At 44.9% G+C, this 11635-nt stretch overlaps 1 protein-coding gene across 5 annotated transcripts in view; it reads right to left on the bottom strand.

Annotated features, from left to right (window-relative positions):
• RUNX1 (RUNX family transcription factor 1) overlaps positions 1-8025 on the bottom strand; it is a 259999-nt gene extending 251974 nt beyond the window's left edge. For 4 of the 5 annotated variants that reach the window (XM_023191013.2, XM_023191033.2, XM_023191027.2 and 1 more), the window contains exons 1-2: positions 7849-8004; positions 7514-7630 (exon numbers count right to left, since the gene is read on the bottom strand). In XM_023191013.2, the coding sequence (XP_023046781.1) occupies positions 7514-7571 (58 nt within the window). In that variant the 5' untranslated portion in view covers positions 7572-7630; positions 7849-8004. Of the gene's footprint in view, positions 1-7513 lie in introns of all 5 variants that reach the window. The other variant, XM_023191017.2, reaches the window with a different exon arrangement.
• Positions 8026-11635: the final 3610 nt, after the last annotated feature.

The raw sequence follows: 11635 nt of genomic DNA, 5'->3' as shown, positions 1-11635 counted from the left end.
AAAAAAAAAAAAAAAAAAAAAAAAGACAAAAAAAAAAAAAAAGAAAGAAAGAAATCAGCAGAGCCATCAAGCAAGCCCAACTAGCAAACTGAGATTTCTATTTCTGATGACTTTTTCCATTTGGGGCTCCAAAAATGTATTGGGGAACTCACTGCTTAAAAAGAAGTCCATCAAAAAACAGACACATATGGACCATGGAATGGGAGGGCAGTGCTGCATACAAAATCAACAATTCTCTAAATGAACACCGATCTTGCAGAAAAACAAAATGAAAGCAAAACAAAAAGAAATTTCTAATTTCAAGAGAAAAACTGAATAACGACTTGCTTTTCATTCATCCTTTCTTTCTTTCTTTTTCTTTTTCTTTTTTTTTTTTTTAATGAAGCAATGACTTTCTCAGGCAGAAAGATTTGCATCCACGCAGAGGAAATAGACAGGGCCAGTAATTACAAAGCAAAAAGCATCTGTAACTTGCAGAAAGTCAACGTATGAATAAGTGTTTATAGCCAGATAGAGGGCAATTATCTGGTTACCTGTTTTTCATATTTCTATCAGAGATCAAATCATCTTTAGGGAAATTTGTGGAGGGCCATTTGAAAGAAAGTTTCCCTCTTTTGTAGAAAAGAATTCTCTTAAAAATTAAAACAAGTTTGGGAGGCTGGGTGATGGAGTTTTGAGAATTTAAAAGAGTGAGGAAGATGGGGGGGTGGTGGGAAGCAACTATTTCCAGCTGCGAGAAATCGATCACCCTCACAGCAAGGTGCGGTGGCTCTGATGCAAGCAACATTCCCATAGATACAGGCTGCCTGGTTTTCTGTTGCTCATTCTAAGGTGAGGAGAGGCTCAAGTGTGATTTGGGGCTTTGACACTGAAAAAAGCTGTGAACTTCGATCCATTTAACCAGGCCCCTGCCCCACCTCATCCCTTCTCCTATCCATTTTGCTTTCAGTGGGTCAAGAATAAATATTCCCCCCGGCATCCATCTGCAAATTCCAAGAGGGACTGAAGGAAGAAAAAGTTTCTGTGCATGTGTTTCCAAAGCCCAGCTGGCACAGAAAACAAATGATACAAAATATGGCTGAGAAAGCACAGCCTATCTTTGTCACCAGGTCTGGCAGATACGGCTCTGGGCTCACAAGGCATCTGTTCCCAGCCACCTTCCTCTCTGCTTCCCTCCACTCTCCAGGCTGGAAAGTGACAATTCCATTGTCCTCAGTTCCCTCCAGCCAGAGGCTTGTGACCTCACTGTGGCCTAAGCAATATGTCAGCAAAAGTTTGCAGAGAAGGGCCTCCCTTCCTGAATAAAAATACCAGGCCCCACAAGAAGGAGTTGAGGCCTCCCATGTCCTTTCTGCCTGGACAGATCAGAGGTGCAGGCCATCGCTCCCTGGCCTCAGCATGGTGGGCCCAAAACATAGGAGTGTCCTGCATCCCACCGTGTCAGCCTGGACTGCTCACTTCAGAACTCCTGTACACCACACAGACCAGTGCCCGACTGCTCAAGCCACTGTGCTCAGCTTTTCCCTATGTGCAGGCAAACATAATTTTCATGGGTAAACCTGAGCAAGAGCTTTACTCTCTTTCTGTCATTGCAATAAAATACATAATTTCTGTCATGTTTCGGATTTAGTGTTTATTCCCCCACCGTGGCTCCTTTCTGGCATCATTACTCAGTGTCATTGCAAGATGGGGGAGGGAGAGAAAGAGAGAGTTTCAGAGAGCCAAGAGAGCACAGGACGTGTCTCCCCGGCAAAGAGTGAAGCCTGTGCAAGTGAGAGGAGTGTGTCTGAGCTTATTCTCCCAGCATGTTGAAGACGACAGGAGGTTTTGAGCCCCGTTTTGTGTTCAGGAGCCAGCCTGTGGTCTCTCAAAGCACTCCCTGATTGTGTTCATGGTCAGCAAAGATCTCAGAGGAAATGCTCCCTTTTGACCACTCTAGGACATCCTAGTTATTATATTTTTTGAGGGGGAAAAGGCCAAAAAAGACATAACTCTTCGGCTTGGCTGGAGGCTTAGCGAAAAGGCTAAAGAAGGGGACTAGTAGCATCCGACGGGGAGGAGCAGAGGCGGCCGAGAAACAAGAGTTGCAGAAAAAGTGTTTTGTACATTGTAATGTCTATTCAGGCACCAGAGTAGCTTCTGAAGATTTCTTGAAAAATGAGAGTTGGAGAAAACAATTGCAAAAATGAGGGAAAGTATCTTCCATGTGTGAAATGATAGGAGAACTATTTTCTAACAGAAAATAAAATATTTTTAAGTGGCTTTGTGTTGTTAAGAAGATTTGTGATGTGTTTTATGGTACCTCTTTCCGATGCATGTAAAGATTTCCAACAGGAACTTGGTAATTTGGATGCAAGCTTGTCTAGAATATTATTAGCCCATTTTGCAGAACTCAAATGAGACACAAAGACATCTATTGACTCATCTAGGTCACTAGGAAGTTACCTGAGAAACTGAAAATTTGCTTGAGTTTCCTGTGTGGGCCTCCTCTGCTGCCTCCAACAAGACAAGCCATCAAAGCTACCTTCATGTGTGGGCTTTGACAAAGAACATGATCACAAGTGTCCCCAAGGAGCAGGGGAAATGGGAGTCTCTCAGAGGCCCAGAGAACCTGCTCATAGTTACACAGGAAAAATGGCTTTTTCCTTAAGAAGAGGCTTGGAGAAAATAAAGCTACACCAGCAGTCTCAATGAAGAGAGACATCTCTGTTGGCCTTGTGTGTTCAGACCAAAGACTTAGCATGACATCGTGCGCCAACTAGCCTCCGTATTTAAAATCAAAACTTGTTAAGTTGAATTTCATAAAGGGCTCTTGCTCTTTCTCCACAAGGAAGGAAGGCTGACCTGCTGTTGAAAAGCCCTTAGGGTGAGTTACCCACTGCCATCCATGCCCATGTGGGATCCTGCAGCTCTAACTTTGCCCAGGCTGTACACTCAGCCTAGATCACTCTTCCTTCTTTTCTTTGTTCCCACCTTCCCCTCCTCCAACTCCTGTGCCCCTCTCTCCAGCGAGCCTCCTGTAATGTCCTCCGGGGCATTGTGACCTCTCCCTCCCTAGAGCAGACAGGGGTTGATGGGCTGCCATCTTAGATAACTGAACATTGATAGCCACCGTTCAGATTTATTGCTTACTTTATATGGCTGGGCAAAGTACCTTACACAGATTAATTCGGACCACACAGCTACCTTAATAACAGGTACTATTGCTACCCTTACTCTGCAGATGAGGAAACTAAGGCTCAAGAGAGAAGTTCTATATGCTATTTGATGAAAGTCAGAAAAAAGTAAAGAAAGAAAAGGCCATCACTGTGTCATCTGAGCACATTCCCTGCACGCACCTCCTGTCATTGCTTTCTCTAATATCAGGTGCCCTTATTCCTCCAGACTCTTCCTTCTAGGCCTTGGGCTCCTTATTAAAGTCTGTGTGTGCACAGCAGCCGTGCAGCCCTCCTCTGTCCCAGCATCTCACCAGGCTTGATTTCTCAGTAAAGGGCTACATCTTTTCTGAGCACACCTTTCGGATCTATTTTGAGAGAATGTAGGAACGTCTCAGCTACTCATTTGCTTTCAAAAGCTCAAAAATGCTCCTTGCCATTCAGAATCGGGTCAGCTGCTGCTTCCAAAGGTGCTTCTGCTACTGGTTGCTCTGTGCCCCTGTGCTCGGTGTGTGAGCAGCTGAGGGGCCTCCTACAGCCCCCTAAACCCCACTAGCAAAGTGAGTCTGAAGTACAAAGACAATCCTCCTCAAGAAAGCAGAGCCAAGAGATGGTTTCTTTGGGGGAACCGCCATTTGCTCTTTTAACACTTAAACATTTCAAAATTACTTGTCATTTTCTAAAGCTTCTTAGCGTGCGAAAAGTCTAAATGGCAAAGGCATGATTGTGAGTTTAGATAGTTTTATCACACCTTTTTTTTTTTATAGTTTCAAAATGTGTGGGCAGTTTCAGATGTGAAACTCCATCTCACAAATGAGGAACTAGAGTCTGATTCTTCAACATCCAGGAGAGCAGCCAGGATGCCCCATCCCACAGTTTCCTTGTGGGCCAGGGTGAGTCAGATTTGCTGAGACCCACTGTTAGGAACTGCACTGTGTCTCCCCAGAATTAATATATTGAAGTCCTAACCCCAAAGTGCTCATAATTTGCCTCTATTTGGACATAGGGTTTTACAATGATGTCATTAGGCTAGCCCCAATACAATGCAATTAGTATCCTTATAAGAAGAGATTAGGATACAGCACACACAGAGGGATAACCATGTGATGAAACAAGGAGAAGGCAGCTTTCTGCAAAACCAAGGAGAGAGGCCTCACTAGAAACCAGCCTTGCCGACACCTTGATCTCAGACCTCTAGCCTCCCTCCAGAAGTGTGCGAAAATAAATCTTTGTGGCTTAAGCCTGAACTCTTAAGATCTTCAGATCTTAAGTGTTCAGGCAAGCCAGAAGAAGTGTCTTAATCAATATTCTTCTGAAAAGAGCGGCAAGCTGATGCTTAGAGAAGAACTTACTTTATATATGCAGCTTTGTACTCAGCAATTCCCTTTGAAAGACTGCTTCAGTGGAGTAAACTTGAACCACTGAGAAGACAAGCAGGGAGTCGGTCTCGCTGAGATTTTTACCTGTGGTTCTAGGAACGCAGAGGCATGTGAGTGTTCAGGCTTTGCATAGACCACTAAGCCACTTCTAAGAACAAGGCTACCTGAGCCATTTTGCAAAAGTATGTACATGCCGAGGCTTTTCCTCTCCACACCTACCTCAACTCTTTCTGCCGACACACTGCACTTTTCAAGGGAACCCAAGTTTGAGTTCAGCAAGAATTTTACATTGCACACCATGTGTGATAATTCCAGGAAATTTCAATCGCATCTTGTCTTCTTTCCTAAGCAAATTCGGTGGGAACCTGGTGTGGTGTGATAGAAAAAGCCCCGAGTTTTCTGTGGTAGACCACATCAATTTCATGTGCCAGTCTCTCAGACTCCGGCTTGCCTCTCTCAAGGAAGGGAACAATGGTTTGCTTGGGTTCACTCCTCTCTTTCCCCCCATTTCCACATGGGTATCTGGCTCAAAATGAGTTACAGGTTTCCTTCTGTGAGAATTGCATGGGCTGATAAAGTACCATCCCGGGAAGAAAACAAAGATGCTGCCTTCCCTTTCGGCTCACAGTTGCCGTTGGGGAGGGAACACACGTTGTAAATTATAGGCAGCCAGAAGTGACCGCATTGACCACTGCGAGTGGCCCAGCTATGGCAACAGGCTGAGAACTCTGGGGAACAGCCATTTGTTGGCAGGGATGGTGGTTCTTCTAGCATCAGGCTCTAAGATGATGACCAAACGGTACCAAAAGAAATGATATTTTGCCACCTCTCCGGCTCTGGTGAATGATGGGGACAGCTAACCTGGACAATTTAAACCTTTCTGTTGATGGATCACTTGGATGCAATTAACCAGGAAATTGCCAAGATTTCACCTGGCCCTCTGATAGCAAATATCAATATTATATTATCAAATTAGAGATTCTAAAGAACCCTGAATTCCTTTCACTGAAAGGAAGGAGTGGAAAAACCTTTCCAGATTAGCCCTTTTGAGTCTTGTTGCGAGCTCAGGCCCCTCCCTACACTGCCCCCGTGAAAACTAACCGACCCTCGTTCCTAATCAAGGGCAGGTCAGCGGAGTGTCCATTGGGCACAGGAGCCCTGGGCTTGTCCGGGAGACACTCCTGCTATTTCCTGATGTCTGCACAGGTCACCGTGTCCCTCACCATCTTTGCTGTTGGCCAGTAAGGAGAGCCCAGGGGCCAGCATTGCACACTGAAATCCAACCTACTGCTCAATGGAATGCTTAAAAATTTCCGGAATCTGCCTTCCTGAGTTGATAAAATAGGAAACAATACACGTTCCGAGGGGGTATTGAAAGTGGAGTAAAGTCAGGAAGATCTTTGCTTCTGTTATTCAACAAATATTGCTTCCTCTGCTTGTTAGCAGCCCAGAGGAAACGCAGCCAGGGAGCCGTTTGCAGCTTTTTACCAGTGGCCGGTGTGTCTGTGTTACCAACAGAACGACGCTGCAAGACTAGTGACTAATGCATGTCTGCATGATTCAACTTCACTAAAATTCCCTCTGCTGCCAGTAAAGAAGCACTTGAAAACTCTTTAATTTGAAACTTGAGCTTGGTTAACGACTTGCTTTCTTCTCTTTCCCTTTAACTTCTCTCTTGCCATCCCCAACACACACACACACACACACACACACACACACACACGCTCTCTCTCTCTCGTCAAGTTTTTTTAATATTAGGGACCCGGAAACACAGAGCCCTGTGCATTCACAATAGCATTTGCTGTGATAAAGTGACTGGCAAACCCTCTGCATTCCCCTGCTCACTTAGCTGTATGAATAAATAATGAGTCACAGATACTATTTGGGTGCTCAAGAGAGTCTGTAGCCAGAAAATTAATTATTCTCCTATCCCAGCCCACTCCATCTCGGCTTTGCCAAACCATCAAGAAACACTTTGCAGGCACTGGTCAGAGTGCGTGCCCCGACGCACACGGCAATGCCTTTGTGACATTTTATGTTATTATTTTTGTTTGTTTAAGCACAGCCCTCTTTTACCACGAAAGATACACAAAACACACAGGCACACACACACTCACACACTCACAGCTCAACCACAGCTTTGTGCATTTCAAGAGGCTGGTTTCAAAAATGGAGACAGGTTTTCCACCCTGGCTGTTCCTATTCATAAGCCTGTAATCTAACGACTTCAGCTGTGAGAATGCTTAACTTAGGAACCTTCTTCATTGCCGTTTTCCAGAGAGACCTCAGTATGCCACAGTCTGCCTCCTTTCTTTCTTGAAAGATGCTGGCCGTGTGTTTGCATTGAGGCTACAAGGAAAAACAGCACAGCCCCGTGCTGATGATTTCAACCTAACCAAGTCTGTCAGGCTCCTGTACTCTCTGCCTTGTAGAGACAGCTGCCTTGCCACTTTGGCCCTGAAGTCCCCAGGCTGGTGCAAGGCTATCTGAGAGCCTCCACCTCCTGCCCCACACTGGCACCAGCCCTCCTGGCTGGCTCTGTGCATGTGCCTGCTAAGCCCCAGGGCAGGCTGCATTCTGGGCCACACAGCATGCCGAGTTCAGGATAACTCAGACACAGTCATTCTGGGCAAGGGACAGCAAACTAAAACCCAGGGAGCTTCGTGCAAGCTTCGTAATCTCTAAGCCTTTAAACAAGACCAGCACAACTTACTCACACTTGACAAAGTTCTCACGCACCGACTGAACACTCCAACAGCATAACTAAGTATTTATTAAAACATTTCTGAAGAGCTTCCATCTGATGAGTAAGTAATCCAATAGCCTTGTAATCATATGCCTCAGTTTGAATTCCTCCCACAAACCAGACAGGGAACCGGCAGGCACCGAGGTATCTCTGCACCGAGGTGAAACAGGCTGCCATTTCATTACAGGCAAAGCTGAGCAAAAGTAGATATTACAAGACCAGCATGTACTCACCTCTCATGAAGCACTGTGGGTACGAAGGAAATGACTCAAATATGCTGTCTGAAGCCATCGCTTCCTCCTGAAAATGCACCCTCTTCTGAAGGCGGGGGACTCAATGATTTCTTTTACCTTCAGAGCGAAAACCAAGACAGGTCACTGTTTCACCCTCACCCTTCTAGCCCTACATCTCTCTTTCTTTTCCCCCCTTGCTGGATACCTCTGGGACTCCCCAAGCCCTATTAAAAAATGCACCTTTGTAAAAACAAATATTCAAATTGTTAAAGATTAAAAAAAAAAAAAAAAAAAGAAAGCCAGCGCCGCCTTGGCTGTGGGTTGGTGATGCTTACCACGCTGCGAAACCCTGTGGTTTGCATTCAGTGTGATTCGTCCTGCCTGCTGACCACTGTGCTGGGTTCAGACTTCTGACACTGCCAGGCTACCCAACTTGTGGTTCTGTGGTTGTTTATGAGGCCCAAAGAAGTTTTCACACAACCCAAATTACAAATTTAACTGTTCCCCTTTCCACAGCCCATCTCAATTGGTTCTTGCCGATCACGTGACTTCAGTGATGTCAATTTTTTTTTTTTCCTTTCTGAGCAATGCCCTTCCTTCCCTCCACCTGCCCTCCCCCAGGCTGTGCAAGAAAATAGCCGAGTAGACTTTGCAAGAGGGGGGATGTAGAAAAAAGTGACTCAGTCACTTATTATATCTCAATGGTCTTTGCTGATTTAGTACAACTCGGCTCCTGTTGTTATTTGTGGTTTTTGGAACTACTGATTATTTTGATAAAGATTTCATTGCTGCTTATTCAATAGTAATTCAACGCTGGCATCAAGCCGCCGCTCCGACAGGATGTGGATCCCATCATTTAAAATGCTAGGCATCAGCTCCGGGAGAGTTAAGTGCTTGGTAAAGTCTATCATGGCATAAGTGAAACTATAAAAGGGAAAAATAAATAAAAAGAAATATTTTCGTGAGAGTCTGACCCCTACAACGGGCTGGCAACTCACAGGTATTTTAAAGCCCGGGAAAGGAAAAGAATTTTACTTTTGAAATAAAAAGACTATTTTAATGACACTAAAATTATGTGGTTTTATTCCCCCTAAATGGACAACTTTAGTATGTATCTCAGTAAAGAGATAAGATCATAGTACACTCTTAACACACAGACACACACACACACAGACACACACACATGCAAATTAGGAAGCTAAAGGAAAACAAAGCAAAGAGAATTTCTGTATTTGGGACAAAGCAGTGGTTATCTGCAGCTGTTTATTTGTGTTGTCACTTGGGAAGGCTCCCTGCATTGCCTTTCTCTAGTCCAATTCAAATGAATAGGCTAATTTACACCTGTAGGTAAAACTACACTCTGAGCACATGAGGATCTCACAATAGAAGGGGAACCAGGAGAAGATGCTTCTCCTGGGGCTGACTAATGAATATTATATAGCGTGTCCTCTACCTTAGAAAGACATGCCTGTTTGAATACGCTAAAAATGGGACAATTTTGTAAGTGGGCAAACCACTGTGGTCATACGTATTTCATTTTTGGGCCCCACTGGCTTTACTTGCTGACACACAAAACATCATTTTGTTTTGTAGTTCCAAGATGAAGAAAGACTTATTTTCCTAATTAACTACCTTATTCATTCTGCTCTGCTCTGCTCTGCCTATATCTGTCCATATCTTTCACTCTGTGCACGTGAAATTTCGACACACAGGGTCAAGAGAACCTGTGTGATGATGGGTTGTAAATGCCAGTCCTGGATTCTAAGTAGCCAGCACAGGACTTCAGAAAAGCTGAACTCCCACAACACTCCCTCGGTTTTCCCTCATCCACTTAATCACACACACAAAGACACACAATGACAGCAGCTTCCATGGCACAAGCCTTTCAAAAGGAACAGACACAATTTTTACTTACTCCTGTTTTGACTAAAGCAGAAATTGAAACTCAACAGACCGCTTTCTCTTACACTTGTGAGAAGTTAGCTGGCCACATGTTGACACTTTGCTAACATCTAAAAAGGAATAATAATGCTACATCTCCTTTATGAGGCTCGTGAATCTTTAAATGTGATGCGTGTTTCATACTCCATCTCAGTGCAAATCCACTGTGAACACAATGAACCTAATGTGCCTGTGTTGTTACCCTCCCTAATAAAGTCAAGCCTGAGTTGAACCCCAAACCAGGTTCATTTTTCTCTCCCACACTTAATATTCCCTGGAAGGTTCCTAAGAGCTGAGGATTGAAACGTGCAGCTGCCACTGCAGAGTCGACTCACACTTCATAATGACTTAGCAATTCAAGGGGCCGTGCAGAATATCCTTGGGAGATTTAATATTAGAAACTCCCCAGATGCTTTCAGCCTTAGGTGTACAGATGCTTGGGAGGAGGGCTTGGATGTGGCAGTGAACGGCCCGAATTCTCAACTTTTCTCTTTGGGCCTAGCTCTAGCCAGATATCTATACCTTCCAGTGGGGTCTTCGTAGGACAGGTTAGAGTGTAAAGACACTCTAAGGCTGGGGCTCCTTGAAGCCTCACTATATGCTGTCATCTTCGGGGCTGAGGTTTCAACGGGGCACCAGGGGGCAGAATACAAAGGCCTGCACACTGGCCCTGCACGGCCTTCCCAGGCGGGGTTAACAGCCACGGCAGCCGCAGCATAACTTCACAGCTTGGTGAGGCAACAGTTGGAGCTTTTCTGGGCACCCTCCAGGTCATGACAATAAGTAAAGCCTCAGCCAGCTGCTGGTAAACTTGGCCTTACCACTTCCCTAGGAGCCCAAGACAAAAGGGCACGTTTGTCATCAATGAATCGCCTGGAAAAATGCTTAATCCTATCTTAACTAGAACTGGTTAGGATTCTCTAAGTTTGTGTATTGACCCACACCCTCTGTCCTAGTTCCTGCAAGTGACTCAGACCCTGGGCTTCTGGCTTGGGAATTGTACCCAAGCGGCTGCAGTGGACTGTGGCTTTGCCAAGGAATTGGATGACAGTTTTCATTCTCGCTTAGATTGGCTGCAGCTTCTAAATGCCACCATGGGTTGGGGGGCGGGGTGGGGAGAAAATGCTCAGGTGTCTGTTTTAATGGCCCTGTGAAAATACCAGCAAGGGTTGAAAGATGTTTTGCTGCATAACCCTGTAATTAATGTATAGACTTCTGTGTGCAGTCCAATCCAATTAAAGTACCCTCTGTTAGGGATTTTCATTACATGATTGCCGCACGCTGTCTCTGAACTCCACATGTCTATTATAAAGTAGATTCTATGGCCAGAAAATGGAGGCAGAGATGGACCACCCAAATTGGATGGAGTCTAAAATCCCAGGAGGACAATGCTACTGAATTTTTTCTATGTAGCGTGGATTTTCCTTATTTTCTAAATCTGTTTTCTACCAGAGGTCCTAGCCAGAAACTTCCATGCTATGATGACAATGAGGTCAGGGATGATTTTTAAATTGGGACGTAGACATCAAAGCTTCATGGGATGACTGTAACCTGCTTTTGGCAAATCCAATGGTTTGAGATAGCTAGGGAGTCCTAGAGGCCCAGCTGTTACAGATGTTCTTTCCTGGACACTCCTGATGGTGCCCACACAGGACACATCTCTCTTCCACACAAGCCTCTCACTTCTTTAGATAAAGGTGCAATTCAAATTTAAGCTACCCAAGACTTTATTTTACAGTCAAGCAAGAGTTTCAGTATTTACTTCTTTTTTTTTTTTGTTTTTTCTTGGGGCAGAGTCTTGCTCTGTCGCCCAGACTGAAGTGTAGTGGTGCGATCTCGGCTCACTGCAAGCTCCACCTCCTGGGTTCACACCATTCTCCTGCCTCAGCCTCCTGAGTAGCTGGGACTACAGGTGCTCACCACCACGCCCGGCTAATTTTTTGTATTTTTAGTAGAGTCAGAGTTTCACCGTGTTAGCCAGGATGGTCTCGATCTCCTGACCTTGTGATATGCCCACCTCAGCCTCCCAAAGTGCTGGGATCACAGGCGTGAGCCACTGCGCCCAGCCTCAGTATTTACTTCTTAACCTTTCCTAGATGAAGATGTATTGTTGGGGAAATACGATTCCAAAAGGACAAAAGAAAGAAAAAAGGCAGACATTGAAACCAACCTGTCACTTGA

Source organism: Piliocolobus tephrosceles, chromosome 19 (assembly GCF_002776525.5).
Source record: "Piliocolobus tephrosceles isolate RC106 chromosome 19, ASM277652v3, whole genome shotgun sequence".
NCBI lineage: Eukaryota > Metazoa > Chordata > Mammalia > Primates > Cercopithecidae > Piliocolobus > Piliocolobus tephrosceles.
Note: the sequence above shows the minus strand (reverse complement) of the source record. Positions and strands in the feature narration are given on the sequence as shown.